This window comes from Tachysurus vachellii, chromosome 21 (assembly GCF_030014155.1).
Source record: "Tachysurus vachellii isolate PV-2020 chromosome 21, HZAU_Pvac_v1, whole genome shotgun sequence".
Classification (NCBI taxonomy): Eukaryota; Metazoa; Chordata; class Actinopteri; order Siluriformes; family Bagridae; genus Tachysurus; species Tachysurus vachellii.
Window position 1 is genome coordinate 7,886,928 of NC_083480.1, and position 20,842 is coordinate 7,907,769.

General features: G+C 42.3%; 2 protein-coding genes across 25 annotated transcripts in view; both read right to left on the bottom strand.

Moving 5' to 3' along the window:
• Positions 1-1,761: 1,761 nt before the first annotated feature.
• On the bottom strand, positions 1,762-17,475 carry ubp1 (upstream binding protein 1). The gene is made up of 16 exons (XM_060896922.1): positions 16,681-17,475; positions 10,914-11,065; positions 10,753-10,829; positions 8,298-8,403; positions 8,112-8,218; positions 7,869-8,021; positions 7,651-7,761; positions 6,486-6,599; positions 5,815-5,915; positions 5,093-5,144; positions 4,867-4,960; positions 4,680-4,770; positions 4,466-4,578; positions 3,839-3,981; positions 3,540-3,591; positions 1,762-3,143 (listed from the first exon to the last, which is right to left on the bottom strand). Exons 1-16 carry the CDS (start codon positions 16,794-16,796, stop codon positions 3,106-3,108), a joined length of 1,620 nt encoding a protein of 539 aa, XP_060752905.1. The 5' UTR covers positions 16,797-17,475; the 3' UTR covers positions 1,762-3,105.
• An 848-nt stretch (positions 17,476-18,323) lies between these two features.
• clasp2 (cytoplasmic linker associated protein 2) overlaps positions 18,324-20,842 on the bottom strand; it is a 42,490-nt gene continuing 39,971 nt past the window's right edge. For all 24 annotated transcript variants that reach the window (XM_060897160.1, XM_060897156.1, XM_060897174.1 and 21 more), the window contains 3 exons: positions 20,253-20,459; positions 19,826-19,942; positions 18,324-19,417 (listed from right to left, as the gene is read on the bottom strand). In XM_060897160.1, coding sequence (XP_060753143.1) covers positions 19,331-19,417; positions 19,826-19,942; positions 20,253-20,459 — 411 coding nt within the window. In that variant the 3' untranslated portion in view covers positions 18,324-19,330. The remainder of the gene's footprint in view (positions 19,418-19,825; positions 19,943-20,252; positions 20,460-20,842) is intronic.

Sequence of the window (20,842 nt, forward strand, 5' to 3'; positions counted from 1 at the left end):
CCAGAAGCAATTAATCAGTTGACCTAAGCGAACACTCAGGACTGTAGGGGTGAAGCAGTTCAGGGGTCTGACCATTTAAAGATTAAAAAAAGCAATAAAAACACTTTTTACTTAACCATATAACACACCAGCAGCCAGTGAAGTGAGGCCAAAATTGGTGTTATATGGTCATACTTACCTGAACCAGTCAAAAGACACGCAGCAGCATTTTGGACTAATTGAAGGCGAGACAGAGAAGACTGGCTAAGACCAATATAAAGTGCGTTACAGTAATCCAGTCGAGATGTAATAAAGGCATGGATTGTCATCTCAAATTGTTGCCTGGACACAAGAGGTTTTATTTTTGCCAGGTGCCTTAGGTGAAAAAAGATGGACTTCACCACTGCACTGATTTGGTTGTCCAATTTAAGATCAACATCCAATTTAAAGCCCAAATTAGATACCACAGATCTAACATAGGATGCCAAAGGACCCAAGTCAAAAGTGTACACTATATGGCCAAGAGTATGTGGACACCTGACCACCAACCACACCCATATGTGGTTATTCCACAGTGATAAAAAAAATAAGAGATAAAAAATACTTTACCCAACATGGGAGCTTGACCTCACTGATGCTCCTGTGGCTGAATGTAATGAAGTAATTATGATGAACTTTGCATAGAAAAAGTTTTAATATTATATTATTACAATTAATAAAACTCAGGATAAAAGGACAATATTTGGTTATAAATATTAGTTCTGTATATAACTATGATAGTATGAACATCAGTAAACCATCAGAACCAGATAATCAGATAATCACCTGGAATAGTATAGAGTTGGATGTGCAAATGCATGCAAAGAAAATCACAAAATTGACCATATTCTGTATACCTGTTATCCAGCCATCATTACTAATGTCTGCCACAAATTAGTGTTACAGGGTGGTTAGCTTGGTCAGTTAAACTGGAACGTAATTGAAAGGCAAATCTAAAAAAAATATATATATAAATTACATAGGAAAATGAAAATTTGCACGTCTCTAACCTTTTCCTGAATTAGAAAGTATATTGAGTTGAAGCCTTTGAGTCACAGGGTCTAATCTTTCAATCTCTAAAGAGAGAAGTAACATCTTTAGATATAGCTGTGATGAGACCATGAATAGTTTAGAGACCAAAAAGGGGGAATTGAAGTTTATACCTCCGAGATATTATCATCAGGATTCACTGGATTAAAGTAGTTGATTGTCCAGCCAGTGAGCATTATATATTAAGCTGTAAACTGTCTCTCGAGCAGCCTGTCCTATGAGTGGGTTCTATCTGAGATGTGGGGGTTTAACCCAACCCTCGGGTTAAAGGGGAATGCTTGCTAGGAACTTGAGAGGCTCAAACAAGGTCACCAGAACTCACATGCCTAGACGATGAGTGAGTGGCCTGGCCATTTGCTGGTTTCTAGTTTCTAAAACTTATGCTTTTCTCTTCAGGGCTCTATGGCTGAAGGCCATTTGCATGTGTCAAGCAGTACAAACAGTACAAATCACACTCACTGCTGTCTATAAATCAGTTTGGCAGAGAGCTTCTCTGCATCCTGGTATCAGTGTCCCATAAACCACGATTCAATCAGCTTCATCACAAGGAGGTTGACAGCTGAACGTCATTCCAATGCAAGCTTCAAAATAGTTTACAAATTTCCTGTACACACCGGCTGCAAGGCAAAACAAATGCTAGAACTTGAGTGATAAACATCAGAATGTATTTGTTATAAGCACTCCTGAGCATGATATATTAAAATTACTTTATTTCTGGTACAGGCATGAAGTGAGTACATCCCAGCATCTTACAATACATGACAGGTGTCCTTAAAGACACAGTGATATGGAAGTACCATAACTGTTCTCATGGAAATACACAAGACAGTCCATATAATCCACAGAGGATGAGAGTGCTGAGTAATCACCATGTTTTATTTGCTGCCTTCTGAGGAGTGTGAAGGATGGGTGTACACGGCCTACACCTTTATTCTGAGCAGAGTGGAGCTTCTGCATGTTCACGTCAGTGCAGACTTGGTCATTTCTCTTAGAATTAAAAGAGGGTTATGTTCCTGCCCTCCATGCTTAGTGGTAAAAAATATGCACAGTACATGCCAAAGCTGCCCAATACAGAGCTACTAAGCCAACCAACCACATCAGTCTCAAATGAGGGAAGGAAAAGGGGAAAAAAAAGACATTAAATGACAAAATACATGTTGCCTTTTCTAACAAATCATAACTAGAGCAAAAAATTACAGTTAATTTAAAACGTTGCTGATCAACTAACAAAAGGTACAAACTAAACACCACCAGTCATCTGAAGCCGTCTTACAGAGTCGAGTAAACACAGTCAAGTATTTTGGCACCAAGAGATGATTGGTCTTGGTAGAAACAGACAAACAGCATCATAATTTACCGTATGTAAGGAAGCTTTATGCATGAGAACACAGCCCAAGCTCTATACCTCACAACAAGCTACAGGTGATCATACACACAGGAATCACTTCATCGGTGCAGACACAAAAGGTGTCAAAAAAAACAAACAACAACAAACAAAACAAAAAAACTAAATCACAATAGAAAAGTATGATAAAAAAAAGTGCAGTCCTTTTCCGACAGACATGTAAATAAGCAATCAAACGAGCACAGGCACTATTACACATGGTAAACTATTCAAGTGGAGATGGTATGATCAGTGAACTGTGAACTGAGGGCAGCTTCGTGACTGAATTCATGACCGTCCCCACACTCAGGACTGTGCAAGAAAACCCTGCTCTGTTTTTTTTTTTTTAAAATCCATCCTTCCATCCCTCCCGCTACATCTTTATAACACACAAATGCTTCAGAGATGTCCCTCCTGTTCACACACAAAATTTCATCAGTTAAAGTGTTTTCAATATGAAACAATGTATACACTGAAGTCAGATTCTAACAGGTAGGCGGCCTCGACCAACCTCTTCTCTCTCTCTCTCACAGCAGATATGGAGAGAGAGATAGAGGGAGGGAGAAAGAGAAGGATGGAGGGAGCATGTTCGGTGCTCGGGAACGGCAGTGAGGAACATCAGTGATGTCAGCAACTCGTCTTCAGAACGCCTTCTACTTCAGAACCAGATGGAATCTGTCACTGGTGTCATCTAGCAGGTAACGAACAGAGAAAAGTCAGTGTGCTGGATCCATAATGGCTTCCTACTACATAGAGCAGCAATGTAATGTAGGATTTGCTCAATAATACAATTCTGAGCAATATAAATAATAATAATGATAATAATAACGTTTAAAAAAATGTAAAAAAAGAGTCTGGGACAAAAATACTGTAAACATCTTGTCAATACTGTAGTAGTAATTCTGTTTGAATTGTCAGGAACACATATGCCAACTGAGATATATCAAACATTACATCACCCATAAAAGTATTACTGGACTATTGACTGACAGAGTAGAGCTGGAAGCCAAGCAAGGAAGAGGATTTGTTCATATCCTATTTTGTGTAATATGGTTAATAACTTGTGTATAACAAAGAAGCTGATTACCTCTTAACAAACTGACTATGAAGCAACTCTCATCAGAAATGTTAGACACCATCTGTAATGCAGGTAGAACATATCCAATTAAACAGTCGCTGTTGATATGGTAATGAGGATCATAAATCAACATCACTTGCATCTGGAGTGCAGGCAGAACAAACTAAACAAGTTAGACAAAAACCTGGGGCAACTTGTAAACATGTAAATATGTTTGTAGGAGAAGTCACATGTCATAACAGTGATAACAGTAAAGGGACAGAGTAAAGTGTAATAGCTGCCTTAATGATCTGCCTGTGTGTGTGTACCTGGTCACTGAGCAGTATGTGTATTCCTGTAGGCCCCTGCCTGTACACTTGATTGATGAGGGTTAGCGGCAGGCTCAACACGTTGGATATTTTTCTGATCAGCTCATGTGCGGTCAGCTCTTCGAGGTAAAGCGCATGGTAAACTACAAAAACACATCCAATTACTTTTTCAGAAAAAGGAAAAAAAAAAAGCATAGAAACACATGGAATAGGTGACCAAATCATAGCCTTGATGATATGTAATGAAGTTTGGTTTAGAGAAGAAAAAGTACAGAATCATGTAGATGGTCTAATAAGTTACTCAAGGCTTTCACAGGTAGATACGAATAGATATGATTCGTTTATACAAAATTACAGACTTCTAGCCTTCACAAATCTGAGGTCTCAGCAGTACCCTGTGAGCTCTCTCCCTCTCTTCTCTTCCTCTCTTCCACTCCCTCTACCTCTCCTCTCTCTTACACACACACACACACACACACACACACACACACACACACACACACACACACACACACACACACACACACACACACACACACACACACACACACACACACACACACACACACACACACACACACACACACACACACACACACACACACACACACACACACACACACACACCGTTGATAGCTGAGGGACCGCCGTGTTCTCCGTTCTTGCTGTGGCAGCGTCTCTCCAGCAGGGGACTCTCGCACTCTTGACACACATACAGAATCAGCCGAGGTCGAACAGCCCTGTTAAAAAAAACAAACAAACAAAATAAACAAAACATTTACATATGTAAATATGTGTTTATTTACTATCACCAGCTCGCTCACACATCTAGGGCAATTACTTTGATTTTAGTGCGTTGTACAGACGGATCCCATCAGCTGGCCCACAGATCTGCACTAAATCTTCACGAGTCAGTTTCAGTAGATCAGAACCTATCACACACACACACACAATTATACTGCCATAACAGCTCAGTTCATTTATTATTTTATAGAAATCTTATACAGAAACAGGCAAAAAGGACTAACCTGAGAAATGTGTAAAAACACGGCTATAGGAGTTAAACCTGTTCTGAAGAAGCCACTGCTGTACGTCCTGTATGGAAGCTGTCGGGGTTAATGTCTAAAAATAAACAAGAGAGGGAAATAAAGAAAAGTTTTGAATGTGATCCAAGCAGCACAAAAACTCACAAAGTTTACAAATTACATGATTATTCCTTTAAACAATCAAATATAAACAAACGTCGGTACTAACCTCCATAAAGACTGGACTACCGTCTACTTGGTGCTTTGGTGAAGACGATTCACTGGGATTTAAAAACAGAATATTGGTTTGAATTGTAGATGTCTCATTCTTATATCATATAGAACAGAAGGTATAAAATAAATACATCTCTGGTGTGGAGTCTTGAACAAGAGGGATTTGTACAATTTACTATCATTATGACTTGAGACGAGATATCATGTAGAGTTGAGACGAGGCATTCTCAGCACTTCAGAGCAACAAAATACTTATACACAGTAACTGTTCAAATATTTTGGGGTCATCTGTCATTTTATTGAACACTTATTATGTCATAAATGAACAGCATCTCTAAATAACATCAACAACACGCACAAATGTACAGGATGTTATTCCAGAGATTTGTCATCTTCCCGTCATCTGTTTTACTCTAGAGATCTAAATCTACATCTGGGTTTCGATGAAGCTGCCACTTACATTCATAGATCATATTTTACTAGTTTCAGTATGAAGTTTTTGGCCCGGGTGAATTAAAAGTGCTATGGTAGCAGCCTTTTAGGGCATTTGTTTCCTATCCCTATTGCTTATTGTAGCACATTGACAAATGATTGTTTAAAACAAAAAAGGTCCCATATGTATATGTATCTGAATGTGATGCAAAATATCAGGCCAACATTGTCCTTCATCGCTTATGCTTAATATTTATCTGTATCTGTTGTATGTATTCTGGTTACCTTTCAGCAACAGCGTTACTGTAGGAGTTTGTGTTGGAGGTGAAGGTTGGGGGAGCTGCTGTATTTGGGTTCACATAAGCATTATCAGGCCAAGGAGAACACTATAGACAACAGAACAAATAAAATCAGTCATAAAGCCTATTAAACACATATAGTGATCATGTTACCATTCATTAAGAAGTGCTATATGAAGAATTCACACATACAGAGCTTTGTTTAACAAAACTGTCAGACACAGGAACAGTTTCTTTCCCCATGCAATCACCCTGATTAACAACTCACCATAATTCTATTCCCTTCTTCATATCTATAAGTACTGCATTATCAGAACTGTCAGTCATCACATCATCCGTATATATTACACGCACTAATGTTGCTATATATTGTACAAAAGCATAATATTGCACAATACTGTTATTTGCACTTCTCACACTTTATGTACATAACTGATCAGTGATATATTCTGTATTCATATTTAATACTCGTACTGTCTATATTGTATCTCATCGTCTGTTTTGTCTTGTATAGTCTGTTTTGTCTTGTCTTGTATAGTATAGTGTTATTTATGTCTGTGCTTCAAAATTCCTTGTCAGCGTCAACACACTTGGCCAATAAACCTGATTCTGATACATAGACTTTGTATGTGTGTATATGAGTGTGTATCTGTTTACACTGCCTCTCTTGCTCTTGGCTGTTGAGTCTCCACAGTCTGCAGGAAGCGTGCGCTTACTCGACTTCTTTAGCTCGTGCTCCACAGCCTCTTCTATCACTGGCTCCAGCCGAGTCTGCATGTGTTTGCGCGCACACACACACACACAGACACACACAGACACACAGACACCTGCCTAAGTATCATTTCAACCTTTGGTTATACACACACTGTTTGTGATACCAAACCCATTATATGATTACATTTACATTTATGGCATTTTGCAGACACCCTTATCCAGAGTGACTTACAACTGAGCAACTGATCGTTAAGGGCCTTGCTCAGGGGCCCAGCAGTGGCAGCTTGGTCAGTAGCCCAATACCTTAACCACTGAGCTACCACACCTAATAAGAACACATTCCTTGCAATACATTCAAGGACAGCATTTCTCAGTCAAGTCCAGACACACACACACACACACACACACACACAGACAGACAGACAGACACACAGACAAACAGACAAACAGACAGACAGACACACAGTCAGACAGACACACAGGCAGGCGCGCCCACGCACATAGGCGCGCACACAGGCACGCACACAGATACACAGGCGCGCACGCACACAGGCACTCGCCCACGCACAGACACACAGGCACGCACACAGACACACAGGCACACACACAGACACACAGGCACGCACACAGACACATGCCCACGCACACAGGCATGCGCACACCATTACAGGCGCACACGCGCGCACGCATACAGGTGCACACGCACACAGATACACAGGCGCGCACGCACACAGGCACGCGCCCACGCACAGACACACAGGCGCGCACACAGGCACGCACACAGACACACGCGCACGCACACAGGCGCACACGCACATAGACACACAGGCGCACACGCACACAGGCGCACACAGACACACGCACACAGGCGCACATAGACACACAGGTGCACACGCACACAGACGCACACGCACGCACACAGACGCACACGCACAGGCGCGCGCGCACACACGCACAGGCGCGCGCGCACACACGCACACACGCACAGGCGCGCGCGCACACACGCACGCACGCACAGGCGCGCGCGCACACAGACAACTACACGGACAGACAGGCAGACACACACACACATAAATACACACAGATACACACAGACACACAAATGTACCTCTGAGAGAATAGTAGTATCATAGGAGGGCTGGTATTTCTCTTTCTCCTGTGCACTCCTTTTTTCCATCTTCTCTCTGTCTGTCTTTTGCTTTCGATCTGCTCCCTTCGGCTACACAGAGACGTGCAGAGACTCAAACTTGAGACTCAAGACAAATTTACTCTTGGACCATTGGCCACCGAAATGAACCCCTACAGGGCCACAGGGATGAGTGTTACCTTAAACACTTTGATCTGGCAGCTGGCAGAGTGCAGGTGCTGAGTGTACTCTCCATTCTCATCCTGTTTGAAGGTGTCTATCTGGATGCGGAACGGTACGCCCTTCTCTCCACCATGCTTCCTCGGCGTGAACTCTGTGCTTATGCAATGCACCTTACCACGACAAGCACAAACACACAATTACATTAAGAACCAGAGACACTGTGTGTGTATAGGCACGTGCGTGTGTGCGTTACATCTAACCTGTACGAATACAGATGCGCGTTTGAAAACATCCCACAGAAACTCAACAGCATTAAGCTGGGAGGCATGGGTGTGGGGTTCAGTAATACCCACACACAAAGGGATATCTACAACAGATATGAAACACTCAGTGTTTTCATAAATCAGAAAGATTCCAAATCAGTCACAATATAGCCAAAAACGTACCGATGTCAAGGAGACGATCGCCAGGGCGATTCCATTTCCAACCTTCCAGCTGCTGATGCTCCATGTACTGCAGTCTCCGGTCATGAAACAAAACTCTCACTATACTCTACACACAGACACACAAATCGTTGCAGCAGTCTTTCTCCTCTATATTGACAAGACAAATAGTTGTACTGCTGAAATTTCAAGAGAATGTTCATTTTTATATAAACAAACTGTACATAATAATGTATCACTCATGCTCAAAGTTATGTTGTCACATCCCGTGAACCATGGTGACTTGGATCTAGTGAACCGTGTTGAATGTGAGGCTTTTGCCCTTTCAGTTACAGAAATATGGATTAAGATCTAGTTCTTATTGAAGAGAACAATCTTTTCAACATTTTGTTTGACTTCAGGTATTTTTTAAAGGTTATAATGGTAAACAGAGCAGATCCACTGCTCTACAAAGGTGGCAAAAACAAATATTACTGAACTGGATTATATTCATTCAGTGCCCAACAGATTCATTTTGACTCAGGAAGAAACTGATGTGTGACAGTAAATGACTTGGTTAACTGTACTGTTTTTGTACTGTATTATATTTTACATATCAAATCATCTACATTATGACTAATGAGTAATATTTACATTTACACTTCATTTGCATGTAGTATTTAAATCATATGTAATTACTATAACGCACACCCTAGACAAAAACAATGGACACGTGCGTCATCTCTCTCCTGACACTGAGTTACACCTCCCATAGCTTTAATAAACAAGTCCTGTGAGGTGAGCGTGCCTCCACTGGGACCTATTTTGGTGTTTCACTTGTCAATAACTGCCGAGTAGCACAACTCTGGAGCCCTCTTCTTCTTCTTCATTCTTCTTTTCCCGTAAGGGTCACACAGGCACATTGTGTCTCTCGCTCTCTCTCTCTCTCTCTCTCTCTCTCTCTCTCACACACACACACAGACACACAAACAGACAGACAGACACACACACAGACAGACAGACACACACATACAGACAGACAGACTCACACACACAGACAGACAGACAGACACACACACAGACAGACAGACACACATACAGACAGACAGACTCACATACAGACAGACAGACTCACATACAGACACACACAAACAGACAGACACACACATACAGACAGAGAGACTCACACAGACTCACACAGACACACACAGACAGACAGACACACATACAGACAGACAGACTCACACAGACACACACAGACAGACAGACACACACATACAGACAGACAGACTCACACAGACAGACAGACACACACAGACAGACAGACAGACTCACACACACAGACAGACACACACATACACACAGACAGACACACACAGACTCACACAGACACACAAACATAGACAGACAGACAGACACACACAGACACAAACAGACAGACAGACACACACAGACAGACAGACACACACAGACAGACAGACACACACATACAGACAGACAGACTCACACATACAGACAGACAGACTCACACAGACACACACAGACAGAGACACACACAGACAGTCTCGCACAGACAGACAGACTCGCACAGACAAACAGACAGACTCGCACAGACAAACAGACAGACTCACACAGACAGACAGACTCACACAGACAGACAGACTCACACACATACAGACAGACAGACTCACACAGACACACACAGACAGAGACACACACAGACAGACAGACTCGCACAGACAGACAGACAGACTCACACAGACAGACAGACAGACTCACACAGACAGACAGACAGACTCACACAGACAGACAGACTCGCACAGACAAACAGACAGACTCACACAGACAGACAGACTCACACAGACAGACAGACAGACAGACTCACACAGACAGACAGACTCGCACAGACACAGACTCGCACAGACACACAGACAGACTCCCACAGACAGACAGACAGACACACACAGACAGACAGACAGACTCCCACAGACAGACAGACTCCCACAGACAGACAGACTCCCACAGACAGACAGACAGACTCCCACAGACAGACAGACAGACTCGCACAGACACACAGACTCCCACAGACAGACAGACAGACTCCCACAGACAGACAGACAGACTCCCACAGACAGACAGACAGACAAACTCCCACAGACAGACAGACAGACAGACTCCCACAGACAGACAGACAGACTCCCACAGACAGACAGACAGACTCCCACAGACAGACAGACAGACAGACTCCCACAGACAGACAGACAGACTCCCACAGACAGACAGACAGACAGACAAACTCCCACAGACAGACAGACAGACTCCCACAGACAGACAGACAGACTCCCACAGACAGACAGACAGACTCCCACAGACAGACAGACAGACTCCCACAGACAGACAGACAGACTCCCACAGACAGACAGACAGACTCCCACAGACAGACAGACAGACTCCCACAGACAGACAGACTCACACATACCTTCACAGCATTGTTGTTGAGTTCTGGCATTTCCCCCCTCTTCCTGTTGTCTAGCAGACGGATCTCGTAAGACTGGCCTACATAAATAACATTAAAGAGGAATGTATAAGTGATCATGCTTTACACTCAGTGCTTAATAAACACAGGCTAAGTTTAACTACCTTGGTTTAGGTAGGTGAGAGTCTCCTCCTGCAGTTTAACAGCTGGGGATGTAGCAGTACACAACACATACTGAAACGGAGGATTCTTACTCTCAGACTCGACTGAGGCATTCCCGTCCTCCTGCTTAAAGATGGGCAGAGCCAGCACATCACTGGGAGGGAGGGGGAGGGGGGGGGAGAAGGACAGAGAGAGAGAGAGACAGAGAGAGACAGAGAGAGAGAGAGAGAGGAAGAGAGAGAGAGAGAGAGGGAGGAAGAGAGAGAGAGAGAGAGAGAGAGAGAGGGAGGAAGAGAGAGAGAGAGAGAGAGAGAGAGAGAGGAAGAGAGAGAGAGAGAGAGAGAGAGAGAGAGAGAGAGAGAGAGAGAGAGAGAGACAGAGAGAGACAGAGAGAGAGAGAGAGGAAGAGAGAGAGAGAGAGAGAGAGAGAGGGACAGAGGGAGAGAGGGAGAGGATGAGGTAGAGAGAGAGGATGAGAGAGAAGGAGACGGAAGGAGAGGGAGAGAGAAAGAGAGGGAGGGAGAGGGAGAGAGAGGGAGAGAGAGAGAGAGGATGAGGGAGAGAGGGACAGGATGAGGGGGAGAGAGGACGAGAGAGAGGGAAGGAGAGAGAGAGAGAGAGAGAGAGAGAGAGAGAGAGAGAGAGAGAGGATGAGGGAGAGAGGGAGAGGATGAGGCGGAGAGGGACAGGATGAGGGGGAGAGGGAGAGGATGAGGGGGAGAGGGAGAGAGGGGGAGGATGAGGGGGAGAGAGGAAGAGAGAGAGAGAGAGAGAGAGAGAGAGAGAGAGAGAGAGAGAGAGAGGGAAGGAGAGAGAGAGACATAAAAAAACTCTTTGATTATAGCAACCAGGTAAACAAGCCTAAACTATGGCACTATACTAACATTGCCATAGAGACCAGCGTAGGGGAAGCCCCCTCTTTTTCTAGATCTCACACACACACACACACACACACACACACACACACACACACACACACACACACACACACACAGTCTCTTTTAACATAATGAACCAGTAACAAGAAGCACTACAGCTTGTTCACAAGATGGAACAAAAAAGATGGAACAAAAAAGATGGACTACAGATGGAACAAAAAAGTCTGCCAAAGTTCCCTAGAACATCCTCACTCTCATCCTGTGGTCTGAACAATTCACCCAAGTTACCCAATGGAAAAACTTTCTACATTTTGTAGTTCTATTTCTTTATGTTGCCAGGCAGACAAGATACTGTAATACTGAATCCACACTGCATGGACACAGGAGGAACACCTCGACGCACAACATTCCATCATTCCTCTACTCATTCATCTTCATTTATCTATTCAGTCATCTCAAGTAACCACTCTAATCTTTTCAACGTATCTGGAAACACTGGCCACCCTGATGCTCGTAAGTCTTCTGTTGTGTCACTGAAACATGAGGGATTGGAACAGCTAAAGTTTGGCCAGCTGTAAGGAAAGTCATCAACCTGTATATACATCTTTTTCCAAGTATTAGGCATTATATTCATGATGATTTTAAATCAAACCTGAAGGGCGAGAAGTGCAGAGTCAGCATATTAGCAGCATCTTTGCACCATACACAGAGAGCGCTGATGTTTACTCACACATACTGCAGCCTGGAAACCTGCCGCTGAAACCTGAAGTCAGTGACATAACATTCCGTACCACTGCTTCTGTGTCCACACACACTGGTGTGAGAGGAACGATCGCTCTCTGACCATTACTCAGCCAAACATTTCATTTATTAACACTAATGGCACAACTCATGTGCACAAATCTACACACTAGACAAATGTCATTTGCCCTGACTCTTGAGTATGTAAACTCAGCAAGTACTCCAGTCCGGTGCTCATCTAACACACCCTAATGCCAAATTCTCTACAGTTTGCCTCAAGGCTAATGTTACCCATGCTACAAGTCTGAAGCATTGGGAGAGCTCTCTGTAGGGGCAGGAAGACACTTGCAGCTGCAGTGCGACAGGGTGGGGTAACATGAAACCTGATAAGAAGAGAGAGTGTGTGTGTGAGTGTGAGTGTGTGTGTGTGTGTGTGTGAGAGAGAGCGAGAGAGATAGAAAGAGAGAGAGACAGGGAGAGAGACAGGGTGAGAGAGAGAGAGAGAGAGAGAGAGAGAGAGAGAACTCTGACACTTTTGATCTCTAGACTCCACCATGTGCTCTACATTTCTACATTTGGACAACAAAACTCAACCACACACTAAAGCCTGCAGTTCTGATCTAAAAGCACATATTTAAACTTAGAGAAACATTACGATTTAAATATCATGGTTTAGAATATTATATCAATCTTTTATTTTCCAATTTTGAAAACATTAATGGGATTCTCAGCAGATGAATAGTATTATGTGATTTTCTGCTATGAACCAAGAAGACAGTTGTCCTTTAGCACGCGTCTAAACGGGACACTGGCACTCACAGCACACGTACCTGGGGCTGCATAGATTAATCAAATAATACTGTCACTAATCACCTCTGTAAGAATTGCGACTAGATCATGTAACACCCTTAAATAGTGTTACATCATTTAGTTTTTGCACATTTATCGCATGTGTTTTGATTTATTTACTTTCATAGTTAACAGTAAAGCACTAAAGATGAAGATGTGACCTGTATACAGTAGCTGGGTGGGGAGGTGCTTTGTTAGACAAGTAACACAGCCTAAATATAGCAACATCCTGAAAGAGTTTTCACTTTAACTATGAAACAGACCACTAGATGATACTCATAGTCCTATTACGGTAAAATGAGAGCGAAACTCGAATAAAAAAAAAAAAAAAAGGTATACAAACTAAAGGACAGGGCTTCCATGTGTGTAAGTTCCCAACACAATCTACACAAGTCTCATTCGACATTCAGTCATACTGGAAAAAAAGACTGCTTTTCTGTTATTTCTCATATGTTTTGAGTCATAACTCATACTATTGTGAAAGCGAGCAGGTCTGTGGGTCTCGTGGATGCCATTTTTTTTTTTTTAAATCAACTGTTCTTTTATTCGCTTACGTCACGACTATTTCTACACAACTTATTTACTCCTCAGTTGGGGTATGTGAAGAAAAGAATTCCATTGTGCTGTAATGTAAATGTGGCGATAATAAAGGCTTCTATGCCACCCGTTCTATGCCCATTCTACTTGGTAAGTGTAGTGACCTACAGCGTCAAGAGGAAAGAAGAGAAGGAGAAAATTAAAACGAAGCTTTAATGATAATGAATAGTAACTGACAGATCTTAAGTGGCTAGTGTATGAAGACCAAACTAACAAACTCGTGATTTAAAACTGGAGACATGTGAAAATGCTAAATATGATAAACAACTAGCAACATTGGCTGGGAAACTAAAGCGTTAACATTAAAGCCTAGTGATAAAAGCTGTTATGATTTTTGTAAGAGATTATCCACACCGGGGCTCTTCACAGCAGGACAGTATTAACAGGAACAGCCGATTGAGTCGGCAGAGAAAAATGCTGATCGTGTTTTTCCATCACGTCCCAAAAACCGTGCCAAGAGTGGCTGAGGGTACATGTGTGGTTACTATGTATACATCAGTCTGGAAAAAAAACCCCAGAATGACTAAAAAGTTCCTATAAAGTGCAGCATGTTGTTCAACAGTGTTTGGGGGTCAGTAAAGAGAATGAAAACAACATTAAAATTGACATCAAACTAAACATGTAACACACAACATCAGGTGAATCTGAGTGTGATCAAGTAGCTTTACAGCACTGAACTGGACACAAATCTACATAACGTTATGTTACATCAGACTGAGTATCTACAACAAAAACTAATCACTACCTCACATTGTTATTAAGCATCTCTAAGCACTGCTGATTAGTAACGGTCAACGTGACTCCAACTTTATCAGGTCTGTATTATTCTAAAGACCTTAACATCAACGCTTAACTCTAAACAGTCTGTCAACAAAGACTGGGGAAAAAAATAATGCAATTTTGTAAATGAATCCTGAGAAAAGAAGCCAAACTGGCTTCCATCGGCAACATTTTATTTCAGGGGCTTCAACTCACGAATCCTAAAGTATAATGTAGCTCTTCTATATGTATAAAAGAAGAAATAATCAGACCTCTTTTTAATCACTTTGGAACGACCAACACAATGATGCGTGCAAACCTTTTCTTAAACATTCTTACTACCTTTTTGGCTTAATACCAAATAATGAAATGATATTAAAAAAAAACAGCAAGGAAAACAAAAAACAATTGTAGAGCCAGACCTCAGTGTAGAACCATTGGGTTATTTCTCTATAAAATCATGGCGTGAAGTGTATTATACCTATAAACACACAGATTTACCAATGATTACAAATTTTAACTCTTTGTGATTGCATTCGGTGTTATGGATTGTACACAAAACAAGTTAGTTCCTGTTATTCTTTAAGTTAATAAGATGTTTACAGACACCCAAGAGACTTTCCAAAAGTTATTAACAAAGCAGACAGACACACACAGACACACACAGACAGACAGAGACACACAGAGACAGACAGACACACAGACAGACAGACAGGCTCACACAGACAGACAGACCCACACAGACACACAGGCAGGCAGACACTCACACAGACAGACTCACACAGACAGACAGAGACACACACAGACAGACACACACAGAGACAGACAGACACACAGACAGACAGGCAGACAGACAGACAGACAGACACAGACAGACAGACACAGACAGACAGACTCACACAGACAGACTCACACAGACAGACTCACACAGACAGACAGACCCACACAGACACACAGGCAGACAGACACTCACACAGACAGATTCACACAGACACTCACACAGACAGACAGACCCACACAGACACACAGGCAGACAGACACTCACACAGACAGACTCACACAGACACTCACACAGACAGACTCACACAGACAGACACACACAGACAGACAGAGACACACACAGAGACAGACAGACAGACAGACAGACCCACACAGACACACAGGCAGGCAGACACTCACACAGACAGACTCACAGACAGACTGAGACACACACAGACAGACACACACAGAGACAGACAGACACACAGACAGACAGGCAGACAGACACAGACAGACTCACACAGACAGACAGACCCACACAGACACACAGGCAGACAGACACTCACACAGACAGACTCACACAGACAGACTCACACAGACAAACAGACTCAGAGACAGAGTCACACAGACATACACACAGACTCATACAGACAGACTCACACAGACAGACAGACTCAGAGACAGAATCACACAGACATAATAGGAATTAAAACTAATAGAACAGGGTCATTAAGACCTTCATCATCATCATCATCTCCTCTCTAACATTTTTCTTCTGTGGCTTCACTATGGATATGTGAAGGACATGAAGGGGAATATTTTCAGTCTTTATTTGAGGTGTTTGTTCAGTGTGAGTGAAAAGAAATGTGGCAGGATAAAGAAGGGAACACACTGTTCCAGGAAGTGAAGTTTAACGCTAATGTTGGCTCTAAAACACCTCAAGTCTTCTCCAGCGTGTGCAACGGCTGACAAACCGCTCACGTACACTTTAATACACTGAAGCTGTACAACAACAACAACAGCTAGCAGCTAATGTGCTAGTTAACGTTACGACCGTCGTAGGACTTTAATAACAAACACACACACAGTGACTAAGACTGGAGTCTAGTCTTTGTGTTATTACCACAGTACTTAAGTAAAGAGTCGAGACACAGCATTGTGTGATTAGGTGCTCAGTATTCAGTACCTCATACTGTAAGCTCCTGCCCCGAGCTCCTGCCCGATTCCGGACAGACTGGCGTCAAAGTCGTGGACGAGTCCTGACTCGATCGTGGCGTCGTCCATCTTCAGCACCCACGCCATGGCGCCTGAGTGTTTCTCCACAGAGTCCAGCAGGAAAACCCCGAGCTAACGAGGCGAGTTAGCTGTGAGGCCACCGCCTGTAAGCTAGCTGTAGAAAATCCAGAGAGGGAAGCAGTATGTCGGTGAAGGGCCTCTGCTCCGCCATGCAGCTAGTTCACCATCTCTCTCTCTCTCTACAGCACATACTCGGGGATTTCTCTGTGTTCCTGCACACGACGAGTCACGACGCAAAACCCTGCTTCTCTTCCACCTTATAACAGGACGCCGATTCGTTAATAAACGCGTTTCCTTTCCGATAAAGTGCTTCTATAACTTCTCTGCTGTAGAACACACTGCGAGCACGAGCGCTGTTGACAGTCCATTCGGGAACGTTAGCCTACATCATCATCATCGTCGTCGTCATCGTCGTAGTGTCCAACGGAATTCGTCGTATCGATTCACACTGAAATTTATTACACGGTGTAAACGTTCATATCGCGCTCTGCCACCGCAAACTGGCCGCTTAGCTTCGTGATAGAGTCCAGTATATCCACGATGTGACAAATTTCACACGGAGCCAGAAAACACCCGACGTCATGGCCTCCTGTAGCCAAACACCGGAATACGGGTGGGGAAAGCAAAGTACACGGCGTAGCGGACGGGTTGCCAGGTCAGTGTAAAATAAAACAAATGAACAAAAAAAGCGAAGAAATAAAGTAAGGAGAAGAAATAAAACACAGAGCTGGTTTAAATTATTCTTTAATAACCTAAGTCCTAAAAATTCCACCCGTCAACCGACAAAGTTTGCTTCCCAATACGTTTTATTTTGGTTCCGGATACTTTCAGACAGCTCTGAATTAGTTCCTGTTTGGATTTCTGGATTTATTACATAAAACTCACAGTAGTCTGAAGAACGTTCTCCTAATATTCTGGTAACTGTTATGTAACGTTCACGTTGGTTTCCCACAGCATTGTGGGAATGTTTGTTTTTTGTTCACGAAACATTCAGAGAACTGAACTGTTTTAGTTCCTGTTTCTACACAAGCTTTGTTCACACACGTTCACACACACACACACACACACACACATTTATATAGAGAAAATGTTTCTCTGATGTTCTGCTAAAATTTAAATAAACCTTGAGGGAACCTGCAATCTGTTCCATGTAAAATTTACCCAAAGTGGACAGCTTGCAGTTACCATAGTGACCATATACTTTTTAATTCTATCTTTATATGACTGGATTTTGTAAATAATGAATTTTTGTAGTTACTTACCGAATCATATCGGCCTATCCGTAACATCTTTTGTATAGACATCTGTCTTTATTTTAGGACTTTTCCTGTCACTGTCCACTTTCTCATGAATACCCCCAATAAATTGATCTTTAGTATTTGCCTACAAAATGCTCAGCACTGACTTCAGATTCAATCGTCTGTTATCTGATTCAATCATAACCCCTGTGACTGACAAAAAAAAAAACACACCACCACACATAGACTTCAAAGAAGCAAACAAAAGTAGGACACATGAATTAAGGTAAAACACTTTACTCATGTATGTACATTTTTTTATTTTCATTTTATTGTTAGCATAGCTTTAGAAATGCAGTTGGGAATCCAGAGGAAAATTTCCTCACAGGGGAGAAAGAGAAACTACAGAAAGGAGAAAGACACACATCAGTTTTTGCGTAAATACATTTCTACAAATTTCCCTTTGGAGAAGAAATGACACTACGCTACTTAAAAGAATCTACACAGCCTCCAAATAACACGAGATTTTCTTGAATACTCCTGTTGTGTTATATAGATACATATTGCCTATGTATTCAAATGACATCTGGCTTCGCAGTACAACTGCGACACAAACCTCGGATGTGTGAGTGGGTCCCTGGACCCATTAAGTCCTACAGGTGACCAGATAAAAAGGGTTGGTTTTAATCATGACATGCAGATAGCCAAGCAAAGTATGCCATATGATAGAGCAAGCTGAACCAACCATTCAGTGTTATGAAGTGAGAAGATCATTAAGAATCGATCAAGGACCTATAAGCACTTCTAATGAAATCTGTGCTGATTCTGTTGCTCAGAGCTGTGAGTTGCATCTTGTGAATCTGAGTTTCCTCAAAAGCTCTTTGATCGTAAAGAAATGATCTTGATATTGCGGAGTGACACGTAAAGCCTCCCCTCTCTCCTTTTTATCTCAATGCTGGGATTTTAAAAGGTAAGTGAACTTGCACTGACACACACGTACACTCTCTCTCGTATACACACACTCAACAAGCTCGACAAAGCTTACCACTGGCACAACAATGAGTCATGCTCACACAAAAAGAAGACGTTGTTAGTTTAACAGGAAGTGTTGGAGTCTGATCTATGCTGTCCCACATGGCTGCAGCTGGATAGAAGAGGAGGGGAAGAGGAAGATGTCCAGCAAGTCCATACTTGTTTGCATGTGTGTATCTGTAAGCCTGTGTACGTTTATAGCGGTCTGAGTGTTTGGATGTGTGTTAAAAGCCTGCAAGGACTCCAGCCCTTACAATCCTGTGGGTTCAGCTACAGACCTCCCACATCTGATGACTGGTCACCACTTCCGCCAGAGCCACTCTGAGCACGCTTTATATACAGGTTCAACAGCTTCAGCTGCAAAGATAGATTTCAATTATATTCACTTTTTATTCAAATTAAGTTTAGTGTTAGTTTTCTTTGTGGAGCTATTTATGTCAGAGTTATGTCAATTGTTTAAAATAAAAAAAGAATGTACTTTATTTGGCTGAAGGTGTGAAGTAAATCAGATGATATTTAAGAAAAGTTATTTAAGAACATGTTTTTCTGACAATCCTTTTTCACTGTTGTATTGATTTGAGTTATAATTAAATTATGATTCCCAGTTTTGAATGTTTTCCCCTTCTGTTTTAATAATAATAATAATAATAATAATAATAAGACAGTAGTGGGGAGATTTTTATAAAGCTGAAATGAATAAGTCTCAGTGCTAAACAGTGAGTTTTTTGGGGAGAATGTGAAGATCTGTACATGTTACCAGCTCACCTTGCTGCCAGACAGTTGGCTGAGGAAAGGTTTGAGATCCTCCCCGATGATGGCATAGATGGCAACAAGGCAGAACACACAAGCTTTCCGTACACTGCTCTCAGAGTTATCATAACCCTACATCACACAGGAAAAGAAATATTACAGTTGGAATTACTGTAAAAAGCAGAACAACCCTCCTGGAATTGTTTTTTTGTGTACTGGGTGCTGTGCTTTGTGCTGTGTTTAACTAACTTAATTCATTCACTGATGTCCAATAACTGATTTATCCTGGAATGTCACCATTTCTTTTATACATATACAATAGACCATTTCTTTTATACATACCACATGATGACCTGGAAATATACTGGGTGGCAGGCAGTATAAGTAAACAGCCTTGGCACACAACCTTTAGCAGGTTTAAGTGTTCAAATTGAGCTCTTACCTGAATGAGTCCAGGGACAATCTCCGAAAGCATCTGGACCAGACTTTCCTTGGGCAGTCGCTCAATTACTTTGGTGAGCATCTTGATGGCAGCCAGATTGATGGGATAGTCTGCAGACTGAATGATGGGACATAGCACCTTAATGCACTGCTCTGGGCTGATGGAACTTGCCAGCATGGCTGCTGCTTCTTCTGCTGCCCGGATCACCTACACACACGCACGCGCACACACAATGTGCATACAATTTTCTTTAAAGAAAGGAAGGATCTAAGGAAGACTCTTTTCTGCTCACTTCCTTGCCTGTTATTCATGACACAACATATTCAGGTTAGAGCAAATCCCTAGTGGATTCCACTTTATTAGCTGAATGCCCTGCCTAGTGCCCTCTTTAAAAGTGTAGAAAGATATGCCTCCTTGTGTGTGCATGTTTATTTTACACAAGTCTCTTAGCTCTACTTAAACTCCACTGTATTTTCAGTAAACATTAAAGTATCATCACACCTGGCAGCTATTAAGTGAAAATATGCACATCTTTATTTTCACTACACAGTAAACTATTGGGTGTGACCGCTGCTATAAAACCTCACCAG